Below are 27230 nucleotides of genomic sequence, written 5' to 3'. Positions count from 1 at the left end.
ATGTGTATGACCTGGATGATCTATCAAAGCTGCAGAAACTTACCCGACAGTTCGTGGCGAGTGCTGAACCTCTCCGTCCGCTCCACTGCGATGATACGTCGTGCCACACAGATCATACATGACTGTAAATCTGAGCACAGAAGCAACAAAGGTTAAATTCTCATGACTCCTCTGGATGCTGATGATTTCTGGGTATTATTTACATATTTACACAGTGAAAATGATGCTGATCAAAGCGGTTAAAGGTATTTTTGTAATGGAGAAGCTAAGATTTGTTCTCACTAGGTTCTGTTTAATGCATTAATATTTTTATCATAATAATTACTTTTATTTCAACATGTGCAAGTGCCACATGTATAGCATGTTCTTTTTCAAATAAAAAGTTTAATAACAAAAAACTGCATAATTACAAGCAAATAAATAAAGCTCTGTAGCGTATAAATCACTCTATGTAGGAATAAATGGAAACTGTTGTATTTTCACATCTATTTTTAGTCTAAAAACGCCTTCAGACCCATTTAAAGCTGTGAAGAATAACTTTTACCATCGCCCTCCTCCATCATGGCCCGGGGCTGAGTCAGGGCAAAACACTGCATGGTCTCATAGCGTTGGCCCCCAGCTCTTTCTTCCGACAACCCATGACTCTGACCGTGAACAAGGTTGACCAGCATGCGACAACTGAAGGTGTGGCTTTTCTGACGGGGCGTCTCTCCACCCCAAGGTGCACCGTTTGGTGCTGAAATGGAATAAAAAAAACAGGCTAAATTCAGTCATTTGTCTCCTCACATTTATCTTAGTGCTCCTTTTAGATGTGTTTTCCTCTAGCCAGGTAAAGAATCCCGCCTCACCATTAGACTTGGGTAAATTCTTGTGAAATTCTTCTCTGTCTTCATCGTGGATAATTTTGTACACGCTGGTGTTGATCAGCTCCTCCTGCTTGTACTGCAGGTACTGTGTCACATTGTCGGACACAAACACGATGCTCCCCTCTCGGTTAACCACGAACAGAAATCCATCTAAAGCCTAAGAGCAGCAGAAAATCACAAGTCTAAACAAATGCTCAACTTCTACATGCAAATCTCATAAGAATATATTAAAATCATGCTACTCTAGACCAGTGGTTATCAAACTTTTTTCAACATTGTACCTCTGTAGAATAGTTTTTCAGCCCAGTACCCCCAAACCCAGAGGTTTATATTTTAGTTCAGGGACCACATACAGCCTAACTGGTCTCCAGTAAGCCAGACCAGTAAAATAAATAATAGAATTTCCACATTTCCCCCTCTGTTTTAGTACAAAGAAGTACGAGAACATTATCAAAATGTTTAAATTTAAGAAATTACTCCGTTAGAAAACATAACCCCGAAATTTCTGGAGACAGTATTTTACCTCCGTTTAGCATTTATATAATTTTTTTCTTTACTTTATTTGATATTTTACTATGAATATATAATATAATATAATATAATATAATATAATATAATATAATATAATATAATATAATATAATATAATATAATATATAATTTTAGCAATAAATGTTAGTTTTATTTAAAATCATTCCTGTATATTATTTTAAATACAATCTATATAAACATTTTTATATATTTTTCATTTACAATTTTCCTTACATTTTAAATTAAATATTTTTTTGTTATTTATTTTATTAGATACATATTAAATATAAAATACTATATATTTATTTTTAATTAAAAAATAAAACGAAAACATACATATTAAAAAATTTCATTAACTTCATATTTTTCAAATACATGTCATATTTTATTATATTTATATTTTATTTATAAAATCTTTCAGTTTTTTTTTTACATACTTTATTAATTTTTTATATGTCCACACTTACACATTCTTCACAATTTGTAAATCACCACGGAGCTATAAAATCACAAAACATTTTATCCCTGGTTTAAAACAGAGTATTGCACATCATGATCAGAGTAACTTTTCCAGATCTAGGATTTATATTAAATTTACATACGTGTACATTTCCACACGTGCAGTAATCCCGACCACCTGAACTGACTCACCTCATCATACAAACCAACATCACATCTAATAAGTCAGAAATATGGAAAATAGTTGACAAGTTTTCCCTCTTTTTTTATTTTTTAGGTACACCCAGGAGTGACTCCAAGTACATGTACTCCCATTTGAGAAACACTGCTCTAGAAAGCTCATGAGACAGATTTATCAACATTATGTGAGGAATGACACCGAGGCACCAGTCCAGCACCAGCGGCCCCAGAATGATCCCCCCCCAAGCTGACCTGTAGGAGCAGTGGTCCCAGGTGGTCCTTGTCAATGACCCCCTGACCAGTGGAAGACACATCCGCCTTCTGCACATCGTCGTCGCTGCAAGAGCTCTTCCCTGAAGACACAAGAAGTACATCGCACCAACAAGCTTTATTTACTGAAAATGCACTCAAGAGGAACAATTTTAACTTTCACAAAGCATAAACGGCAGATTTCTTATAAAGTCCCCCTCCGTACTAGCCACCAGATGGCAGCACAAGCACTACACGCATGGCTTGCATGCCTTTCTATTTTTAAAATCACATGTGTCTGAGGCTTTACCACTCAATATAGCAAGGTCATCCCACATGAGAAGAGAAACAGTACGCGACTAGATTAAAATCCATTTTAAATTAAAAGCTGTGCTAGCAGACCAATAAGCAGAAAAATAATAATAAGATACACTTGAAAGGAAGTAACTGGAGAGAGGAAATAAAAAAAGAAGGGGCGGGAGGGGGGTCTAAAAGTCAACAAACAAATTTAAAAAGACAGCGAGGCCCTCTATCAGTTCAATCCTGTAACTATGGTAACCTGGCTGCAAACACCATGACCCTCTGGACAGGTTCCATAGATTGCTCTTTTTCTATGCCCACTTGTCTTCACAAACCTCCTCTTTATCCAGCTAAAAACAGGTGAAGGAAAATACTTTCCTTTGGTTCTTTAATTCTTTCAGATCTGCAAAAGTGTTGGGAGAATGGCCCAGGGAGGGAGACGACTATGAAGTCTTTTTTTCAGAGACTCCGGGGTTATTAGTCTCCCAGAGAGAGAAGCAGAGTTTGTCACTAACAAATACACACTGTCACTAACAGCCTTGAGCCATGACCACCAAGGACTGGTTTCAATTACTGGTGTTCATTTACCCCAAGCAATACAGACAGCCAAACTGGCTGCTCTGAACCGTCCTGACCGTGAACCAAAAGCACCACTTCATCACGGGCATCATCTGTCCTGCCACAACGTACCAGACAAACCCGACTTTATCCGCTGTTCATATTCCAAATTATTAAGAAAAAGAAAAGATGGAAAAAAAAAAAAGAAAAAACACTTTTCACATCCGTTTCTCTGTTCAGTACCCAGAGGTGTTACCTTGCTCTTTGATTTGCCTGATCTGCCTCACGGTCTCCTTGAGGATAGCACATTTGTCAGGCTTGACGTTGAAGCTGTCAATGTTAGAAAGGTTGGCGGAGATGAGCTCAGCCAGCTCCTCGATGTACTTGCTCTCCTGTTCCCTCCGACGCTTGTCACACCTGCCAGGGAGCCAAAGGGGATTAGACATGTTGCCATGACGACCTTACCTCCCCATGCTCCATCCACATGCAGGCCATTCAGAGGCCAGATGCCTTCGATATTCTGAGAGCAGCTGCTGTGTTTGAACCAGGGTTTTATAATGCTGGAAGTCACTTCATACTCTTGCAGAAGAGTGAGCTGTTAATAAGAAGCACATAACAGAAGCTACAGCACTCACCCGAGTCCTGGTGTGTCACATGTAGACAGTTTACGTTTGCGGTCGGAGCACAGCGGCTCTAACGAGTTGTCTCCGACGCCACTCATCTTCAACGCATATCAGCACCTGAAAGCACACGCCCATTTACGTCGGAGAGAATAAACTAAGAGAGCTGTTGTGTGTTCATATATATGTTAGGTACAATCTAATCAAAAGATAGTGTGGATTGGAAAGTGCTCTTAGCTGTGATGCCCCCCCCCGATAAATCCACTCAGAAGCTAATGACTATAAATCAAGTGACTTTCATGGGAACAATCGGATTTCAGATTCCTGCAGTAACATAAGGACAGACTATCCATTCAGTGAAGAAGCCTTGGTTTCTGCTCCATGTTTGATGGGAGTGAAATCTCATCTGTTCCACGGGGAGGAGCGACTGATGATGATGTAGTGATTTGGAGCCTCGGGGGAGACGGGTCATCCTGCGTTCAGCCAGCTTACCCGCTAGAACCATTCTGCTGGCAGCAACAACACACATTCTCACTGCTTATGCAAAGCGTTTCCAGTGCATTTACAGGCTCAGACATGTCATGGCACAATCTGTGAGAGAGAAGAGCGCTTGTAGCCACAGTTCCACCAAGGCACATATTCACCAGCCTCTCTCTTTGTCTAACACTCAGGGACTGCACAGGCAGCTTGTGGAGCCTTGAAACTGTCCAGGCAAGCCTCCAGAGTATACTCCAATAACCAGTATTATCCCCGCATTCTCTTTACTCTGCAGTCTGCATACTAGGCTACATCCGTTCTTTCTTCTAATAGATTTTAACTTCTACTTCACCCCTACTATTCTTATACAACCCCTCCTCCCCTCCCTGGGTGTAGCGGTGCTGAGCTGAGGACCCTGCCCTTGTTTTCTTGCTCTGGCACTGCCCTGTGTCTGACCCCTCAGAGGAAGCCCCTGTAGCCAGCTTCTATGGTCATCGTTTCTTTCCTATTCCCGCCCAGAAACGTGCACAAAGCTGTAACATGTGGCTGTTCAACCAGTTTTCCGTAGTACAACCTCGTCTTGGACTTTGTGTCTGCATGTGTGAGCTCATTCCAGAGAGGAAAACTGTAGAACGGATGGGAGCGTTATGCAACTCCTGCTCCGTTAACTGCAGGCTAGGACATGCAGCCAGTCCCCTCTACAGACACTACAACTATAACAGCACCAGCTCTTAGACATGCACCAGAAACCATAAATCTGCATCTTCTCTACCTTTCAGCACCCTGGTCTAAATCTGCCTGTCGTGCTCCAGCTGTGACTCCTGCTGCCCTTCCTTTTCTCTTTCTTCCTTCCTGATTTCTGTCCCAAGGCTCACCTCTGCTGCAGTAGAGAAAGATGACATCAGCCCTCAGTCAGGCTCACATCCTGAAACAGACAAAGTGCAGTGCTGCAGCTGCTGTCTGCAGACAGGGAGTTAATGCTAAGGTAGCAAATGTAAACAGGTTCCAACATGGAAACAGAACCCATCTCTGGTATATACACCTCTAGCATGTCATGTGATTGAACTAATGCAACTCAGGCTTTATATGTTCTCGCTGTTGACATTTTATAGTTGCTGCATGCTGGCACGAATCAGAAGAGAAACAGCACATTGGTCGACAACGCCTAAAGAGAAGACACAGATACTGAGAGCAGTAACCCACCAAAACTACAGCTGATTCTCGACAGGGTGTCAGCGTGCCGCCGACCTGAAACGTCACCTGACAATGTGAAGCTTGGTCTGGGACAGCCGTCAGGTACACACAGCAGCTACTAAGATGGCTGGGAATGTGTGTGAGCTTTTCGGACATTATAAAGATCATTTGTTTATTTTTATCTTTGCTACATGCTCACCTTAGCCAGTACAAGCCCCAGTCAAACTCCATTCAGGGCCTCAGTGTCTTAACATCTCCTGAAACAGAAAAAGAAAATAAGGTCATGAACTGTTGTTCTCTGTAAATGTCTTGATGATTAGATGTCTCATCCTATGAAAATAGCATTGGCTCTCATGGCTTTCGCCTTTCAGAGATACATGGGAAAATCTCATTTCTAAAATTGCACAGGAAGTCGCAGCAGACAGCATCCTGTTTGCGTCCTCCTCTCGGCCTGTTCCAACGCGTCATCACTTCCCTTTCCTGGAAATGTGGCCACTCATCCACCCCATTTACATATTCTGTTTATCAGTCTGCTTCCCTGCCGTCTTAATTCTCACCCACTTCTTGTATGATTGCTGCTGGTAATCAGGAGTTAACCCAAACTAACATCAACAAGTCTTAAGGTGGGGAAAAAACAGATGAAGGCCTGACATTCTCATAAAATCTAAAATAATTATGGGAAAAAAACACCCACAACATTGAGTTTAAGGCCTTGAGTATTTTCAGTGAGCAATAAGCTACTGAGCATGATAAACGTTCATCAGTAGAACAATTCTGAACCGTTCTGATAATCTAGATTTGTTGTTTCTCAATTAATTTTTTACATATAAATTCATATTAAGGGGTCTTAAAGAGTCCTAACCCAAACACCAGTTTGTGTGGAGTTGTGTTATAGGGTACACACTACTCCTAAAACCAGTGACCTTTAGCAACACAATCCTGCTGCCAACAATAAGCCTGACAGATGGGCTTTGCATCATGGAATCAACAGTAATCATCCATCAAACACAGATTCCTTAAAATGCAGCTACAGCAGAGTCTAACTTTATAGTTGAGAATGAACTTTCATTCCCTGAAGACATACAACATGTAGAGATTTTAAATAGTAAGACAACAAGAAAAATCCTTGTTTGGCCTATCCACTTAGCACTGGCCTCAATATTAAGCTAACTCACAGTTATCACGGCCACATGCAGCGTGCAAGTTGCAAGCTGCTGCTCCCCCAAGTGTGTGCGTGTGTGTAAGCATGATCCCCCATCACAGACCACTGATCACATCAGTTCTAAACACAGAGCTGCAACTGAGCTAATGCTGCAGCTGCATAATTTAAAACAGAGAAACATGACAGCACCCATCCATCCCTTCTCATTTCTTCCAGCCAACTGTCCAAACACAGTTTAATAACTACCACGCAGCTGTTAATTACACACAAACACCCTAAAATACGGTTAAACCGTGATGGTCTCCAAGGTGGTTCTGTCATAGTTTACATGGCTACAAGGTACAAACACAAAACTTCAGAGATATAAACACCATGTGATTATGGACTGCATGAGGTGGAGGAGGAGTCAAAGCAGACTGAGTGGAATTAGAATAAAGAGAGGAAGGAGGAGAGGGGGTATCTGGGGGAGGGGCAGAGAGAGGAGACACAGCACTGAGGAAAATTCACAGAAAAATGTTGGTGAATTTCTAAACCTGTCATATTGGTTATTGAAATTTCCCTCTGGGATATATAGAGTATTTTTGATTTCATTTCACTTTACTTCATTTATCCCCTCTCATTTCATTATAGAAAATCTTATTACACAGTAGAATGACCCCATGACGCATTTTAGTACAAAACGGAAAAAACTAAACGTATTTGGGGTTTTAATTATGTGTTTTTAATGGATAATATTTCTATAAGTCAATTAAGCACCAACAATGCTATTTTTTTTACCTAATGTAAAAAACACCAAGAACTAGTCATGGACCATTACCAGGTGGTGTTTTTCCATTACATGTTACGCTATGGTCTTGAACAGCCAGCACCGCTCTTCCACGTTTATTTTTCCACTACAAATGCACTCCCCTCAACTTAGGCTGGATCAGCGGTTTATCAATGCAGCGTGTGTGAAGTCAGCTTCCTGGTGTGTCTTCATCATATTACACTGATTCAGCACACGCAATATCCAGAGCATCTTACAAGGCAGGAGTGTGGGGTCGTTCTTAGACTGAATGAGTTTGAAACAGGCATTGATTACAGAAGGTTTTTGGGAGTGATCATTTGTGGTATCTGGTCAGAAGGGAAAAAAAGATTCATCGTAAATAAACAATCATGCACACAGTTTGAGATTATGGAACACTATTAACATTTTTTAAAAGTTGTAAATGATTTACTTCAGCTCCGGTAGGTATTTCCTGTTTCAAACAACAATGGCGTCCAACACGGTGCAGTGTCTTCATGAGCTTGTGGAAGCAAACGAAGAAATAATTCGAACAGCCTCTCATCAACTTGATCCATTGGGTGTTTTTAAAAATGGAGGTTACCACACAAATTCATCCAGAAATCTGGAAACGTGTAATCCCAAACTGACTAATCACAAAGGAGTACTTCTGCGTAACGTCTGCGTAGCAGGGCTCACGTCAGGTCTGGAAGATGTGTGAGTATAAATCCAGCTTAAGGGTTAAAAAATTACGTTGTTTGCATAAACTTAATACTAATAAACACAAAGTTTTCTGCACTCGTATTTTTAATTATCATAACTGAATGCTTGGATTTGATGCACAATTGTTTGGGTGAAAGCAAAAGCATCAACAGTTTGAGTCAGTGAGGACCAGAACAGTGAGGACATTCCTGCACAGCCTGAAATAAAACCTGCAATCTGAGCTCTTCAAGACAAAGAGTGGCAGCCTAACAATAAACACTGGCTCACCCAAAACAAAGATCACACAAACTGGGGGACACACACACACACATGATTACAACCCCGCATAAGGAACGGAGGAGGCTTATGAAAGAGTTTACCGGTATATTATGATGCCAATTTCAAGTCATCTCAGATCTGGGCTGATTAACAAAACTGCATCATTATTTAATTGGACTCAAATATTTACCCAAACACAACGCAGACAAAGCAATAAAGCAACAAAAGGTGTCCACTGGAGTCTGAGACATCAAGTGCAAAAAGCTAACAAAAGGACAGGATGACTTCCTGTTTGCCTCAAAGAACTTCTCCTCCCCCAGAACATCATAAAACCAGTTAGATACTGGGCTGGGTGCAATCCCAATCCCAGTCTCAGAGTCCTTTCACTCCGATTCCACATTCTGAAGCCACTTTAACTATGCAAGCTAAACAAAAACTAATGTAGAGTTTTCAGATCATTTGCCAAACTGGTGCAAGAGTTGATTTTTTCATACCTGATTTTAGGAAGAGCTTTGAAGATTTTGAACAAATAGTTTCCAGTATTTAAACTTGACTTAAAACATCTGATTTTCTCAAGTCGGCAAACTTAACCAATATATTTATCAAGGAACATTATCAACTACAAATCTGTGAGTGTCTTGGATTAGCAGTTCATTCAAGTTAAGGTGAAATGAGCATTTTCGCTGAATAAGATGGTTTAAGTGGGTGTTCCATGTGATTCAGAGGTCCTTTAAATAATTTGTTTGGGACTGCCATGTCAGGGTTAGCAAGCTGTACCGAGCACGGAACCAGAACTTCTGGATCAGTTTTGTTCCTTTGAGTATCTGGTTCTGGTTCTGCTGCCTCAGCCAGATGCTGCAGAGCTGATTGAACTTTCCACAACATAGAAGATCTGCAACATCTTGGTTCAGACCCTGAAGGATCTCCGCTTCTTCCAGAAGCAGAGTCTGCTCTGTCGTTCTTCTAGATGCTTCTAATTTATTTCCAATCCAGTCTGTTGTCCAGCTGAACTCCAAGGTACTTGTATTCCTCCACCACCTCCACCTCTTCTCCCAGGATGTAAACTGTGTTTCGTTTACTCCTGTTCCTCCTGAACTCAACAATCATCTTTTGAACAAGTGTTCCAGATGAGGTGGTTGCTTCTGCACCATCTCACAAACTGACTGACCAGTTCTCTGCACTCAGCTTCTTGTCCATCACTGATACTCCCCACATCTGCAGAGTAATCAGTTTCAGAGTTGCGGTGTCCAGTGTGAAGAGAAATGGGGAGAGTACACTCCCTTGTGGTGCTCCAGTGCTGTTGACCACCATCTCAGACACACAACCTAAGCTATTGGTTTACATATCTCTGGATCCGATTCTGGCTCAGTTATGACTAGATCTGAGGTTCTGTCATTCGTCAGCATGCTTATCATTTTAGGAGAAGAAAAAAATCTTCCTTGTTCTGAAGTAAATCCAACGTATTTGGAGTTAAAATGGGTGCAAAGCTTATCTAGGAAGTATTATAATGAATTAAATGAGTGGAAATGATCCAGGTCCCCTTTAAAGAACAGGGCCCCATCAAAATGAGCAATAGGTGAGCCCTTTGACAACATGACTAGTGTTTTAGCTTTGCAAGGAACATCCTTTCCTTATCATATACAACTATTTGTCCCACTTATGCATGAATGTATATATTCAAAAATAAGTTCACGGTAGATTAATGAGTCTGAGTTATGCTGCCAGACACGCGTTTAGTTACTGCTGGCCAGCACACTATAACTAACAAACTCCAAGGCCATGACAAAAGCCCTTTCACGCAGTCAGTCCAGGGCAGAAATGTGGCGCCTTAATGTTCTGTTTGTAAAGTATGGGGGAAAAATGGTGGGCTAACGTGTGGTACCTCCTCCATCGCTGTGTGGGAAGAACAGACGAAACAAAAAAGAAACCATAAGGTTTAATATAAATTAATAAAGCTTGTTAGCTATAAATTGTCATTATGTGTATATCATATTCATTTTGACAGACTTATAAGGAGTGTTCATGTGATTTTACACATTCATAATACTGGGAAAATAATTAAATTGTAAAATCGTTATTTTTTTTTCTGCCATGGTGACATCCCTAGTAGCAACTAGGATTCTCAAATAGTCAGTAAATGACATGAAATCAAAAGGTTTGTGACTATTGTCTTGATTAGGCCTGCGTTGGTTTAACTGGTAATCATGCCTTACTATCACCATGATGTGTTTGCAAAGCACTTAACCATTTGTCAACCACCACTAAACAGCAATGGAACAATGCTTCACTTTTGCCACGCTCCGGTACGTGTCTGACGCAAAACCAAAACCCACTAAAACAAGAGGCCCAGAGCAAACTCTGCCAATGTGAGAAACAGTTTATACGGACATATTTCGCACCACATTACTTGAGACTTTGCCATTAACCTGATATTAACTACATTTTTATGAATGAATGAATGAATGAAAAATACTTTATTAATCCGAAAGGGAATAGAAGTCAGATCAGCAGGGGTTAAAGAAACTGAACTGTGTGTTAATGGGTCTTCATGCTCTGTAGAATAATTCAGTGCATATTTGAACATCCTTAATCAGGGGTCTTCAACCTGCGGCTCCGGAGCCCCACGTGAGTCTCTGAACCTTCCACAATGGCTCTTAATACATGGCTAGAAATGCTAAGGAACTAACTAATGGTTTTAAATACAGATTTAATAATAAATGAAATAATTGCATTGAATTTCCACAACATAATGACAGTAAAAGTAGAAGTAATATTTTTTTAATCTATTTTACTTTACATTACGTTTTTCTTCATTTTGTTTTTTTTTTACATTATTTTCCATTTATATTATTTTTTTTTTTACCTAAAAACAGAAATAAATAAGTGGTTGGTCAAAAACAACAAATTTCCTATAGTAAATATTTATTAAAAATTATAAGATGTCTTTTCAAAAGGTCTGAGGGAAAAATGGCTCTTTGGACTCTAAGGTTGCAGACCCTGGTCCTAAGTGCTAGTTTTTCCACAGGACCTGGTCTACTTTAGTCTGGGTCCCCTAAAAGAAGTGGATTTGCCCTTTTTGTACTTCACAGATCAGAAGCTAACTTCATCAACGTCAGGCTGCGTCTCTCAACCTTTCTTCATCCATAATTTTAAATTAAGTCATAAGAAAAACCTGCAGTGACTGTAACACGGACTTTTCTGTCATTTTTTGTCTGTACAAATTAGCAGAAAAACAAGAGAACCGTGAATAAGAATTTAATTTAGTATCTATGCATCATTTCGACATTTTGGGGATTTCCTCCTAATTGTGAGGAAAGATCTTTTTCACAGATGCACTACAGTTGCCGGAGAAAACAGCCACATGGCTAACAAGCAGTTAACACATGGTTTAAATCAAACCCAGACTAAGGCTCCGCTCCACTGCAGGCAAGTAGTCACTCAAATCAAAGTTTTTTTTTGCTCATATCTGACCCATATCTGATCTTTTTACAGCACAAATCCAACCCAGGCTACAACCTTGAAAGGTACTAAATCTGATTCATATCCAATCTCTTTCAAAGCGACCTCAGTCTGAACGGTTATGTCGCATTTCATGCGACGTTTACGTCAACGAAGTGAGAGAGGTCAGAAATCTGCAGCAGGTTCTGAATCTGTATCCACAGAGGTAGCAGCCACTGCTGCACAAAAGGCTGTTGTTAAGATTTCTGCTCCCTTTTTCTCCAATCTCCTTTCCCTCATTAGTCGGCCATTATTCTGTCACTTCCAAGCTAATACACAAACACAGCAGCAACCAAATTTACTTCGTAAACATGGCGCGATGCATGTGATGTCACGTCTGGCAATGCGGATCACTTCAGGGCCGTGTATGGTTCACACTGCAGTGTGATGGAGGTCGCATTGATGTGAACAACCATGCAAGAAAAAAAAAAGGATGTGAGCATTAAGATCGTCAGTGTGAGCACAAAAAGGTGCAAAACTGAAACTAGAGATTCTGAAAGTAAAATGTGTTGCAGTTCCGTCAGATTCAGCAAACTGTGGTGATGAGGAAGATGTGAGTTAAAGTGCAGATTTCTTTTTTTAAGGTGAAGCTGTGAATTGTTCATAAAAGCTTCAGAGATGAGGAATTTATGAAGTTCCTACATGTTTAGTCCTTCATTTTCTCACAGCGTGCTTGGTGGTAATGCAACGCATCTTTTACTTTTCCTCTGCACCTTTCAACAATATACTGAAGTAAGCTCTGGGTTGTGAGTTGAAAACTACCTAAATAAAAAAGTTGTTTTACCAAATTAACAGCTTCAACTTTCAACTTTGAGTTAATTTCATAGTACAAGATGGAGTTTAGACTAGAATACATCACACCTTTCAAAGCTGTGCTAGTGACTATACGAGAGGTGGAGCTGGTGAAGCAGAGAAAACGGAGTTCAACATGTTTCAGCCTTGTTCTTTGTAAACTAACCTGGGGCTGCACAAAATATAAAGAATTCACCTTGGTGGCGATAGCCTGTGTGATATACATGTTGCAGGAACTGCCTAAACTGCGATAAATTGTCTTCCCCATTTGCATGTTTTACGGAAGTGATGCGACGCTGTACGAACCGAGCTGTGCGTTCATGCGCTGTGTGCATTAATGGCGGATCAAATGGACTTTTCCTGGATGCTCCGTGTAGATGCTGATGGCTGCAGCAGCAGAGAACATGCAGTGGTGGCGTGGTGGTGGATGGTAATGAGAGGAAAATGTGGATGCAGAAGAACTCATTGCTAAACAGAACAGCACGTCGGCTATGTGGAGCGAAGTTGGCTAGAAGAAAGATGAGACACTACAAACGCAGGACATGTCAGACACTTGTTCCAACCACGAGGAAAACACGTTTAATCTCCGCTGCCACCTACAGGACAACCACAAGGAGCTACAGATGAATCCAGCCAACGTTCTTGCATCACTGTGACTCCTTACTACCTCGAATCTGCAGACACCTGCAGCAGCATGGACATCTGGTCTGATGATGTTAGACGTTGGTCCACAGTTACTGATGCAGGCATCTGGTCTGGAGACCTCAGATTCTCGAACTAGAATCACAATGGAAGCGAAAAAGGTTCTGATTTTGTGGTCTCCCAAGTTGTAGCCGAAAAGAAGCAGGAAGAGGAGTTTGTTTTCTTCTGGTAGACGTAAATACGTCACCCCCCCCCCCCCCCCCCCCCCGACCAATCAGACCCCTTCCCAGCCCCCAGATCTTAAGTTGAATTATATAAAGGTGATGAAACGTGTTCTACGTGTAAACCGTAACTCTGAATTACTTTTCCATTTAAACATGAAGGAGAATACTTTAATGATTTAAATCTGAATAATATTTTGGAAGCACCATACAGGAATGTCTATTCAACTTCTAAAGCAGCTTATCTGCAGCTACTTTTCCTCTCAACGGACTCTGTGTTCATGTGCAGAGCAGGTGTCCGACAGCAGAGTAGCTGCTGCGCTTCTGCCGGTTCGGTTAAGAAATTTTGACGTTCATGTGAAACAATTTAATTCTCAGCATTTTGAAGGCGTGGCGCCAACAATACAGCCGTGGCGGCCCACAACGGCTGAGTCAAGGAGGGGGAAACACTGGCACAAGCTATACAGTTCAGCAGAATCGAAGCAGCATCGCATTTTATTTACTGCAGATCATATCGTCATGGCAACTTTCAGCAGTGTTATGCATGCCTTTCTGATAAACCAATCACATGTCAAATACTCAGAACTGAAGAAAATCTCATAGTTTAAATTCTCAGTGACTTAATCACACTGCAAAGTTAAAATATAAAACTATCTACACAATGATGAATGTGCTGAGTCAGAGAGGTTGCTTAAAGCTTTCATGACATTGCTTGTTTCCTCTAGAATGAAAAAAATACGCCCCCCACCCTTGCTCAAAACACACAAGAGCTCAGAGACAGTTTTTTCTCATCCAAACTGTGAGGTGTTAAAAAAACAGAAAGTCAGGGAAAACAAATGAAGGTGAAAACAAAGAGATGGCAGATTCTACTGTGTGCGTCACCTACAGCTATCCATCATTACTACTGAAAGAAAGGAGTGGTAAAGCATAAACAAGGGCACAAATTCAAACAGCTAACGCGTCTTTAATAATCCCTTCCTTTTACATAAACTCAATACAGAGAAGTGATCAGCACAGGGATATAACACCATTCAGAGTAGACAGGAGTGACCAAACGAAATGCAGTCTCCTGTGATCACACAAGGCTAATATTATGGAAATGAGTTCATTAATCAATGGGGAACCAGCCTTTTATCTGAGTAGCCAGAATGTCAGGGTCTGATCAGCCTCCATGCGGCAGACTCTGATAACACAGCTGACAGAGATGCAGACAGGGAGCAAGTCTTCATTTTAAAAGATCTGAACTACTATCGTTAAATAATCAGACATTAACGTTTAAAAGATTTTTAACTTTGCAGTTTGGGAGAGAAGTGTGTCGTGATTGTGAACGTTAAAACTGTGCCGGTTTTTTCCTTTCCCTTCCACCATCCCCCCCTCATGCTTGTGTTTCTCTCCTCCCTCTCTGAGCTCCATCCCCCCTCCTCTTCCTCCTCTTCTCCCCTCCGTCCCTGTTGGATTGGTGGAGTAAACACAGGAAGAGAGCGGGCTCTGTTCCACCACGCCAGAGCTGAGCCTGGGCTGAGCCTGGGCGTTCCTGCAGTGCTGCTGTGCTGGGGTCAAAAGTTTACCGTGGTTTTCATTTCACCTTTCCTCAGCCAATCACAGCGCCACACTGCAGCGCCTGAACTCTGACCCTTGTAAAGAATTCCACTCAAAAGATGGTCTGACGCCAGTTTCACAACTTCAGCCCCTCCCATCCCGCCGCCCCCCCGCTACTCCTTTTTCTTTCTTTCAACCGGCTGGTTTCATGTGTTGACAGTCTAGGTGAAAAAGATTCCAGAAATGGAGTAAAGGACGAAACAGAAAGCAGAAGCAGATGAAACTCGCAATACCCGTTTTATCTCTCAAGATAAAAAAAACCTTAACCGATCTTTCAAAATGCAGGAAATAAAACAAAACTAATAAAATTCTACTAATCATGACATGATTTTACAACCGAACATACGAGTTTTCATCATTGCAGTTTGCTTGTGACAATCTCAAATAAAAAAATAAAGACTCTTGCAGAAGATGCCACATAAACCCAACACTCAATCTTCAGCTTTGATGCTTTAGAGCATTAAAAGTGTGTTTAAGTGACGTATGAAGACAGGCTACACACAGATGTCACAATGACCAATTGTTGGAAGGCAGATAAAGATGGAGAGTATGAAGAAAAGAAACAAAGATCTGCTGGAGTTGTGTCACATGACCTGGGAATCTGTTTAAGAATCAAAATTCACAGTCGGACTGGACACAAACACGCATGTGCACACGTGTACACAAGCACGCACGCCATAATCCAACTGTGGGTTTGTTTTTGTCTTGGTGACACTGCACTCTGTCCCATCTGCTGAGTGATTAAGCCTGCACTGCTAATCAAGTCGTTTGCACTGTAAGGGAGGAGGCGAAGGACAATAATGCGTCTGAATGGATGCACACCAGTCCATGCCTTATTCTCCCCACCTAAACCATTAAAGGTGGTCAGTGTTTCTGCAGTCGTATCATACTTGAGTTAAAAAGTCTCTGTTGAAAATACGGTAATCCGTTCGTTTTGTCATGTTTTCATAAAAAAACACTAATCTCCTCAATTTGTTTATCAAAAGCTGGTAAAAGTAGCTTCGAAGGCTGTTCATTTTCTGTTTCTCTAGTCTTTAGGCTGCAGGACACCAGTCCACATGATCTGTTTGCGTTGCTGACAAAATTCCTTTTATTAGAGGAAGTTACTGAAGTCTAGTGTTGGCTAAAGCGACGCTACTAGCGTTATTATAGCACAAGCGCTACTTCACCAGATGTCCGTGCGTGAGTTTTATGAGTGTAAGTTCTGTATGAGAAAACATCAAAGCGGCATCAAATTTCATTTATTGCAGATCGTCACGGCAACTGTCAACTGTTATGCATCGCATGTTTTTCTGATATTGTGCAGCCTGATTAAAGAGGACTACAGCAGTCTTTACAGTATGGGGACAAATGGCTGCTACTGGTTTTAAATCATATCTTAAGTTTTATTAGTGGTGAATAAAAGCAAGTTTACAATTAATTTTCACTTTGCAATCTAAGTGGTTGATGGTTGGAGCTTATTTTTGTTTTCCTTGTTTCTCAATGTCCCTGCAAGGCAGTGCCTAAAAAGAGAAATAACTTGAGTTTTGTAAATCCTAAACCATAATATTTCTTTTCTTTTTTTAATTTCTAAAATCAGTTTTACATTAAAAAAAGATCAGGAAACCTAAAGAGAGCTTGCATCTTCAGCCAATAGATATGAAATCCCCTTAAAATGAAGAAAATACAGGGAAATAGTCCAAATAATCCAAATTTTTCACCACTGGCTGCGTTTATGGCTCATACCAAAAGATGAAAATCAATCTTCTACCTGATCTCAACCACGGTGAATAGGTAAAAATCTGAATAGTATAAAATGTTAGAGTTGTGCTTTTTGTACAGCTTAATTTCCTGAATCACAGTCATAACGTGGTCTTATAGAAACTTATGTTTAGGTATTACAGTGAGAACCACTTGCTGAACCAGGGTGTGTACAATACTGGATCTGAGTGATCTTTTACTTATAGCAACACTTTAAACTACATAACATGGTAAAGTCAAGAGGCAACTGTCGGTCCTGCTATTCTGGACATCAGCAAGCTGCGGTGTAATGAAAGCGTTGCCTTGACAACAAGCCACATAAACAGCAGTGACATCATCAGGCAGATTGACGACCAGTTATGGAGGAAGGAAAATTTTCCACTCTATCCAGAGAGAAAATAAAAACAGGCCAATTAAAAAAAAGTGTAATAAATTATCTAACACATGCCTCGCCAGTGCTGACATGCTACATTACGTCTGGAGCCTTAAATGATGGCGTGAAAGTCTGTCATTTATGACTTGACTTTTCAGTGAACTTGAGGCTGCAATAAAGTAAACTTACAGTGGAAAATAAAAATGCGTCTACACACTCATTTCAGCCTATGCTTATTTCCCTAATGAAAGGACGTTTCTAACCAGGATACAGCACTCTTACAGCCCGTGTCTGTATGGCCACAGTCCTGCAGGGTTTAGATGTTTCCTGCTCCAACACACCTGATTCAAATCAAATAGCTCTACTCAACGGCTTGTTGTCAAGTTCTGCTCAAATGTTGACCCATTAATCGGATTCAGGTGCTGCAGCAGGAAATAAAGTCGGCCCTCGAGGACCAACCTTTCACACCCCTGCTCTTGGATCATGCAACTGCACCGGTACGCCAACCGCAGCTGCTATACGAACCCTGAATCCACCAAAAGCCGTTTATCCTCCTTATTTATGAAGATCCTGACCGTTTTCACGCCTCACATTTAGAGGATGCTGCAGGACGACCCGTCAGACATATCCCTTAACATCGTTTTCGTTTCGTTTGCTAGTTCCTCTGATTTGCAGTCATGGTCCAGAAATGATCCTTTATGGAAAGTGACGATATTGAGGAATCCTTACAATTAAATAATCGTGCAGCTTAATACTGCGATTAATTGTAAAATGAAGTAATTTTGACATTTAGCCAGCAGATTCAACCTGTATGACTCTCACCTCGAGCTGCTAACAAGATAATTAGTCGATTACAGTTTTGTTTTAATTGAATTTAAACATTATCACCCATAAAAAGAAACCAGTAGGATTTCTGTAAGCTCAGCAAAATTAATGTTTATTGTGATTTTTCCTTTTCAACGCAGTTTTATTTTGAACCAAGAACCTGTTCTCATAAACTAAATAAAAACCAGCGTTTCCCCGACCATTAGAGGGAGGCCCAACTCACAGCAACCCTAGAAGATCAAGTTTATTTTATTTTCTATACTTACTCAAGTAATAGCTTAATTAATATATTTTTTCATTTAATTATTTTAGAATAAAATATTATCTTATTTAATTATTTAGGTTATTTTATTTCTGCACCAGATCTACAGTTCCCACAGGTTTATATTTTGTTTTTTTATATGAAAACTAAACAGCCTGGTTTTATTTATTTTATTTTCATGCTGACATGTAATTACGTCGCACCATGTCTGTACATGCCAAGCTGCATGCACACACAGGTGAGCTAGCTGGATGTTTCCTGCTTTCTAAAGAAATGTTCAAAACCATTTTATAATGTAGTTTTCAGAAAGAAGCCTCCCAAGTCCAGGTAGAGGACCTGAAGCCTTTTCATCTGGTTTCTCTGAGAAATCCAGAGTTAATATGTAGGTTTATTTATTCTTTACACAGCAGAGATTTAGTGTATATATATATTTAAAAAACATATTCCCTTAAATTTTCTGTTAAACTGATTTAATTTCCATCATTGATAATAAGTAATGACAGAGGATGTCTAACCCTGGTTGTGAGGGTGGTCACCTGAAAGGAATGTATATGTAGCAGCTAAAGAGTTCATCCATTTTCTCTCCCTGCTCACCAGCCTCTTGCTCCTTTTCTTTATGCTAAATAACAGACAGAGAGAGCATCTGGTAGCAGTTATCTTACAAACCAGACTTCTTTTTTTCATCCTTGCTGTCTCTCCCAAACTTTTTTTCTTCCTTTGAATAAAAGGGGGCCCTAAACAAAATACAAACAAGGTCTTGCTAACATTTTACAATGGTAACAAAACTAGGCCAGAGCTCTGCCCTCCCAATGGCTTGTTCAGGTGAACCCGTTTTACGAGCATTCCTCAGCTGGGGGAGCGAAAGTTAAAGGGGGAGTTGAAGTTAAAGAGGAAGGGCAACAAAGGGAGGGGGGCAAGACTGTTGGCACTCCTTTTCCTAATAAACTCTTGCCCTCATCCAATCAATGGGGGCTGGAGCGAGAACTGTTCCAAATCTGTGCTGGTTATAAACTAGAACTGGGTGCAATGATTGCTTCAGGCTGCCGGTTTGGCTTTTAGAAGTGTGCATGGCTCACATATGGCTCAACTAGCCCAACACTTCTACCTCAGGGTTGAAAACGAGGGGACGAATAAGATGCAAACTGCACCACTTACCTTGGGCCGAAGTGAACTGGAAATATGGCTTTCTCTGGTCTACCTGGTTGCAGCAGCTCTCATTTCACACTCTTACTCTCACTTGTTCAGGCAAAGTAACTAAATATTTCAGCAGTGGAAACATGACTATCTTGTTGAGCAGAGATTTCTATATTGAGCCCTACAGAGGAAGGTAGAAAAACAGCAAACCTACCTGTTGAGTTCTACCCCACCAACACACCAGCGTGTTGTATGTTTACCAAACTCTTAAACAGCTCATTAGGACTGAAATGTGTGGACTAAACAGGATGTTTTGCACACTTTGAGCTGACCACAAGAAACCGTTTGGAGTTTATCTTCAGCAAATCAACTGTTAAAGTTTCTCTCTCAAAAAAGAAAAAAAGCCAAATAAATAATACTTCATCTATATAGCCCTTTCCACCGACCTGCAGGCGACCAAAGTGCTTTACAAAATATAATATACCAAAGCAAGTACAGAAATATAAATGAGTACAAAGAAGAAAACACTGCAAATAATTAAACACAAGAGTAAAAAAAAGTTGAAAAACCATCAGAATAAAACAGAATTGGATAAAAATGTCACCACAGGTAAAGAAAAATAAAAGTAAGTAAAGCTTTGTTTACAGCAAGATATGCAGATACAAAACCATTTAGTTGCTTCATACGAGCCAACAATGTAAAATGAATAAAAAGCAGATTTAAAAAGACGTTTTAACTGACTTTTAAAAGCAAACACATAGTCCACCGATCTCAAGTCCAAAGGAAGAGAGTTCCAGAGTCTGGGGGCCGCTGAACGGAAAGCTCCGTCTCCTTTAGCTTTAACTTTGTATGGGGCCCCATCAGCCGGTCCTGGTCATGGGATTTTAGAGACCTGCCAGGATGACATGTCCGTGAAGAGATCTCCAGGTCAGTAAAAGAATCTTGACTTGACCTCTGAAATAAACTATAACTAGGGCTGGGCGATATGGCCTAAAAATAAAATCTCCGATTTTTTATAACCAAATCCGATTTCCGATTTTAATCGATTTTTTTCCTTTTCTTTTACAAAACATAAATAAACTTATTAAAACATTCATTTGTTTATATAGATGAATGCTAGCAAAAATAAAGCATATAATGTCATAGCTCTTCCACCATATAAACGACTTCATATCTTACATTGAAATATGCGACACAATGCATCCGTGATCTCTTTCCATCTGGATCCTTATCATACAGGATCCACTGCAGAAATAATTCCCCTGATGAAGGTTATCTCTTAACTAGTGTTTGTGGGTTAAGTTGATTTCTGCATCTCGTAGAGAGCAGCATTTCTCACTGCAGTTATACGCACAGCTAAATCCCAGGCGTGAGTGAAGGGTCACTTTACTGAAAATCTGTCAGACAAACACCGTTCTGGTGTGGAGGGAGGGCGAAGTCTGATGCTAACTAACTATGGAAAAAAATCCCGATTTTCAAAAAAATTAATCTCCAGAAATGGAAAATTCGACTTATCGATTTTATCGATTAATCGCCCAGCCCTAACCGGAAGCCAGTGCAGATGCATCGAGACTGGAAATACTACTGAGTATTAAAGACAGTTGTAAACTAGAAGCACAGAGAGCGCAGACCTCTGCGAAGCCATAGGGTCACTCACCTGAGACAAACCCCACAAGGCCCAACAACCCACCCAGTTACCGGCGTCATGCCAACACTCTGATGTATACTTCAAGCTAATATCGCCATCTGTTTAAATGTCACATCATCTTTAGAATCACAGACCCTCAGACACCAAGATGAAGCAAACGGCTTTAACAGTCTTCAAGTTATTGAAGAAATCTTCTCTAATGGTGGCAATCTGGGTTAATCTGGGTTAGCTGTTAGTGTATTTAACATCTACCATGATGTCATCTTGTAATTAAATTTTTTTCTGCCAGTAATTCTGGGCATTATCTGTTGAGTTAGAAGCTGCAATGGCAAAATTATTCCTATTTCCCCATAGTAAGGAATCCTTTAAACGGTTCCTGGATCCAGACAGTGATCCGGACTACCCCTAAAATCTAATCATTTGTTCTTTTATTCCAATTCTGACATTTCCTGAAAATTTAAATAAAATCTGTCCCTAATTTGAGAGGTATGTTACTAACAGACAGACCGACAAACCAACGCAGCCAAAAACATGTCCTTGGCGGAGGTAACAAAAAGGTTTTGACATAAAAAACAGGCTGAAGAACACGTAGACTCTGGAATTTTTGCCAGAAAAGGCAAAGTGAACATTTATTCCACATGGAATAATTCGCAAAGAACCCCGAGATTCCAGATTTAAAGTTGGCTCCGCCCAGTTTTATGTCTACTAAGTTTCTAGTGTAAACATCAGCCAGTTGTTGTTAATGATAAGTACGTTGTTCCCATCAATATGTGTGGTTTATTAATCATTACCACCACCATCAGCTGGTATTCTCATTGTGAAAGTTTTAGAATTGGTTTGTGATTTTCTAGTTTTATGCTGCATAATTATAGATGCTCACAAACCACTTTCAGCAGCTTCCAGCAATGTGATGAGACCTAGCGAGATGACGTAGCTAATGACGTAGCCCACTCTCGGCCACTCGGAATTACAAGACAACACCATTTTTCCAGAGCCTGGGAGAAGTCTTTTCATCTAAGTCTGAGTACTTTGATTAAAAACTGGTCCGATGACCTTAGGAGTGCATTTACCAGGATAGACTGTTAGACTCAGTACGACTGAGAACTTGGTTCAGTTGGGGAGTTGCATATTTACATATTTCCCAAACGAAGCGAACTTTCACAGCAAACAGGATTTTAATCAAAAAGGCTGGTGTGAATGCACCCAAGGCTCTGCCATGCTTTAAAAACATTAAAAGCGTTAAAAACAAGAATGCTTAAAATCCATCCTGAATTTGACTGGAAGCCAGTGGAGAGAGGAGTACATGCGTGATGTGCTGGTTGTTCATGTTTTAAAGCCCGGCAGCCACCAAAAAGATGCACCGTCATCCTAAATGACTAGTATTACTGGTTCAACGTTACCAGGAAAAGGAAGCAATCGTTTTCCCTGACCCACCATCGACTCGCTGTAGAGCTGCCTGAAAACGACACTAAGACCAAGAAGTCAGATTTCAGTCTTTTCTGTTCTCTGTCATCAATACAACTCTCACAAGCCCAGTTCATACTCACAGCTGTTCATCTAACAATGAACACACACTACAGGACTGACTGGCAGCTACTCAAAACTAAAGATATTATCTCTCAATCTCTTTTAAAATGCAAATGTTGAAAAAACACCCAGAAAATGCCACATAGTCTGACATCAATGATACAAAATGACACTTAACACATACTAGGAATAATAAAAAATGGCAACTGAAAGTGGATCGCTCCCTACTTGCTAGTCTTCCTTCTAAGAACACACACACACAAACATATATATATATATATATATATATATATATATATATATATATATATATATATATATATATTAGGGATGCTCCGATCAGGTTTTTTGTTGCCGATTCCGATACCGATCACCCATGAGTGCCGATCACTGCCGATCACCGATAATCACATGGATTGGCTGTAATTTTCTTATAAGCACTGCCGACTATTTGATGTGGAAAAGGAACCATAAAATCCCCCTAATTTAGACAATAACATGTACATAGTACAATGCTCTATCTTTCAGTAATCAGTAGTACTATATTTTAACAGACTGAAAACACATAAGGCTCTCATAAGGCTAAATAAGAAAGTAAAACAAAATCTTAATATTGCTAAAAACAAAAAGCCAAGTAAAAGAGGCGTCCTCCACCACTGAGAACGGTTGGTCGTCAAGGCCGATTAACTGAATTATTTTTGTGGTTATTTGCTTGACTGTCACGCTCATACGGACGAGTGTTGGTAACTGTTGGCTGCGCTAGCTGCGCTCTGGCTGCACCAGCGTCTTCCTTTCATTCTGTGCAGTGAGCCTCGAAAATTCAGCGTACTCCGTCAAGTGTTTGTTCTTTAAATGCCGTATTAGATTCGTTTTATTGAATGATTTTGACGTACTTCCCCCGCGAGGTACTTTTGCGTTGCACGTGTTGCAGGATGCAAACTTTACATCATTCTCACACACAGTGTAAAACTTCCACACGGCAGACATGTTTGCTTTGGATTTGCAACCGCACGCATGCAAATTGTGGAGGAAAGCGGGAGCTATGACACTGCCCGCAGCGCTTCTGCAGGTTGCAGAGTATGAAATATAGGTGGTCAGATTTTGTGATCGGCAACAAAAGGCATTGATCGGCGAACACCGATCACATACTTTTTTACGGATATCGGCCGATAATGATCGGTGTCCGATCGATCGGAACACCACTAATATATATATATATATATAAATAAATGTGTGTGTGTGTGTGTTTGATTTTTATAGTTGACAAACTAGTTAAAGAAGGCAGATAGTCTGGCATTGTATAAGTTGTCTAAAACAGGCTGTATTTTACTATTTAAAACATTAAGTTTTAAAATAGTTATCTCAAAGTTAATCATTACATGTTCAATCTCATGCAGTTTGGGAGCGGTCACTGGATGCTAATAAGTCGATGCTACAATACCTGTTTAAACGACATTACAACCACACTTGCAAAAAGATTAGCAGAATGTATTATAAGCACAATTTCATACACGTCGTCTCTGAGTTTTCAAGCGCATTTCCCCTAGAGACATGCACTAGAGTAATATACAGTTAATATGAAATATAATACACTAAACTAACTTGTGGCATCACATTTGACCATTTGCAGCATTTCTGAGCGGTCAGTGGTGCTCAACTGATGGTTCACTACAGTTTTCTGTGCTACACATGAGCATTAACCAAGGGTAGATTTTCTGACAACGTATGTCAAACCAACAGAACACCTGTTGTTAACACACCTTTCCTGCAGATTCCATGTAAAAATATGAACATAATATGAAAAATATGTTAGATATACTGAATGGATTTAAAAGTATGAAGTAGCTACAGAGAGAGGAAAAAACCCTGGATGGGGAATAAATGTCAATAAATGAATAAATCGTAATTAAATCGCGAGGTACCTAAGATGGTGCACCCCTAATGATGGACGGACATATTCCTGAAGACCCCTCTCTTGTTTCTCTCTCTGTATGGCCATGGAAACCATCTTTATAGACTACTTATTTATTTACCACGGCCATGGGCATCTTAGGGCTGGAATATACTCACTGTTAGCGGCGCGTCCGAGCATATATTGTGTCTGCCACGCGTTCTTTTGGCATGTAGGCCACTCGCGTTGACATGCACAAATTGCAATATTGACTTGAACGCTAGAGGCGCTCATGCGAACAAGAGCATGAACATGACAGGTCCGAGGTTTCTCGGAACTTGTCCACATCTACCTGCATCTGTATGATTTTTCCTACCCTGCGCACAGTGATAAACATCTTAAGTTTCCAAAACATTGGAGGTGTTTTCGAGGTTGATGACGCAAAAATACATTGTGACTGGTACACTGACCTTTTCACGCTTTCAAAGTCCAAGTGCTGTGTACTCCCCCTAGTGGTGGCCTCCAGTATTAAGCGATTTTGCTGCGCCGTGCTTCCATTGTTTGCAGCAAGTTTTTACTGAGGTGTACGCTTGCGATCACAGCACGTGTATCCCAGCCATCAGCCCTTACTGCTACCTGCTGATGGTACCATACGACCTAGTTTTCCTCACTCCAAGCCTGGTAGATTAAAAACAGACACTTCCAAAGCTCCCTTTAACTCAGCCAATCACTGCTAACTCACATTTAGCATCCGATATGCTAAATTTTACAAACTGCCTCAAAAAAGCACACTGCATAAGTAATGGGATATTAGATCATCAAGATAAAAATGAAGGTACGAGAATTAGCTAATTACAATGTAATGCCACTAAATACTCATTTCAATATCAATCATGTGATGTAACTTCAGAATCTACCTCCGCAGGGAGACTTCTCCCAGACCCATGAGAAAAAGTGATAAGTTAATGAATTATTGAGAGCACAGGGGACGGCAGACAAAGAGCGAAAGCCATGGATCGCAGTCACTTCTGCACCCCATCTGCAGTCAAAGAATCCCCTCAAAGATTGATTCATTGTTAACACAGCCTGACACCCTGTGTGTGAGAGAAAGAAAGTGGTAGATAAAGGAACAGAGAATAGGGGACAGAGGGTTTCACTTGCCAAGAATATGAGCAGAAGCAGTTCACTGGACAGGTTCCCACAGTGGATATTCTTCCACTTACAAAAATACCACATACCGTTGCTTGAGTAATGGACTTTCTATCAGACTTTAGATAAAGACAAGTCAGCTCATCTGATGGCTGAAAACTGCCATCAGCACCATTCTCACTTGCTCATTCCCAGCGTCACACCACTTAACGCCCTCCTTCGATGTAATATTTGACCAATCTACAATCCAATATACCAAAAGGGATAGTTTCAACATAGTTTCTGAGACTCTTTCGTGCAAACGAGCACTGAAATCTAAGTGCTTGCAAGTATTGGCAAGGATAACCCCAGGCAAACAGCTACCTAGACCTCGACGGCTTCAGCGGAATGACTAACCTACTCATTGTTTGCTTACACATGAGTACGCTCTCCAAGAATGTCCTCTTACAACCTCTACGATCAGACAGAGAGCAAACCAAAACTGGATCTAAACCCTTCCAACAATTAAATATACCCATCTGTTATACACACAAACAGCTACTTGATCATATTGTGATGAGCCATTATAATCATGGAGGGGGGGTCCCAAAGCAGCCATGCTGAACTAGTTAGTTCAACTTTGGTAACCAGTGATGACTAAGTGGGTAAAATGGTTCACATCATAAACTTAATCACCAAGAAAATAAGCAGTTCCTTGTATTAACTAGCTTTTCTATTTTGCTCCTTTTATATAATTGCGTGTGATGCAAAACAGTCACTTATAAGATTTCGTTACATATTCAGTACGATAGATAGATAGATAGATAGATAGATAGATAGATAGATAGATAGATAGATAGATAGATAGATACTCCTCAATTCTTTTACTCATTTAAATTTCAGTTATCTAAACGCTATACCGTGTGTATGACTGTCGTGTATTTCAACAATCAGACTCCCGATGGAGGCTAAACGCAAACTAACATTATGTAAATTCTCCTTCACTGGACAATCACTAATGTTTAACAATTAATATGAACGATGAAGGTAAAAAATGTAAAGCCCAGAACTAATGAGCTGTGTTGTGGGCAATGAACGCACTTCAGTGGCACTACAGAGTTAAACTCCACGTTTTGAAACATAAACTAGTCCACTAATGCGCAGCGCTGAGTGTTAAGATCAAGGCTACAGCACCCCAGCGAATCAGAGTCAACGTCTCGTAAACTTTGTGGCTGGCGGATAAAGGAAAACCCGAAAAGCATAGCACAATGTGGAGCCAAAACTGACAGAAATTGTGATTACATTTACAGCTGAGAGCGCAATAACACCTTGACTAACATTCCACAACAAATAGACAGTGATACGGTGGCTTGTTTTAACACGGTAGCATAAAACACAGCCTGTTCGGAGGCGAAGCAGCGCCAACTGCTTCCCTAACAAATTTACGTGTTCAAAACCACACGATAGTACCGGTGTTAAAAACTTATTTATGGAAAGAAATCTAAACCAGTTGTAAAAACTCACCGGCTTCGACGCTTTCATTGACTACACCAGTTTCTTTTACGCCTCTACAAACTCTCCGCCATCTTCGGCACGACCGTGTTTGTTTAA

General features: G+C 40.4%; 1 protein-coding gene across 4 annotated transcripts in view; it reads right to left on the bottom strand.

The window, feature by feature from the left end:
* The window catches only part of LOC121637406 (nuclear receptor coactivator 3-like), a 43314-nt gene extending 16090 nt beyond the window's left edge, over positions 1-27224 (bottom strand). For all 4 annotated transcript variants that reach the window (XM_041981544.1, XM_041981545.1, XM_041981548.1 and 1 more), the window contains exons 1-8: positions 27144-27224; positions 5633-5690; positions 3778-3882; positions 3399-3559; positions 2288-2388; positions 849-1023; positions 545-736; positions 44-130 (exon numbers count right to left, since the gene is read on the bottom strand). In XM_041981544.1, the coding sequence (XP_041837478.1) occupies positions 44-130; positions 545-736; positions 849-1023; positions 2288-2388; positions 3399-3559; positions 3778-3863 (802 nt within the window). In that variant the 5' untranslated portion in view covers positions 3864-3882; positions 5633-5690; positions 27144-27224. The remainder of the gene's footprint in view (positions 1-43; positions 131-544; positions 737-848; positions 1024-2287; positions 2389-3398; positions 3560-3777; positions 3883-5632; positions 5691-27143) is intronic.
* Positions 27225-27230: the final 6 nt, after the last annotated feature.

Source organism: Melanotaenia boesemani, chromosome 3, assembly GCF_017639745.1.
Source record: "Melanotaenia boesemani isolate fMelBoe1 chromosome 3, fMelBoe1.pri, whole genome shotgun sequence".
Taxonomy (NCBI): Eukaryota; Metazoa; Chordata; class Actinopteri; order Atheriniformes; family Melanotaeniidae; genus Melanotaenia; species Melanotaenia boesemani.
Note: the sequence above shows the minus strand (reverse complement) of the source record. Positions and strands in the feature narration are given on the sequence as shown.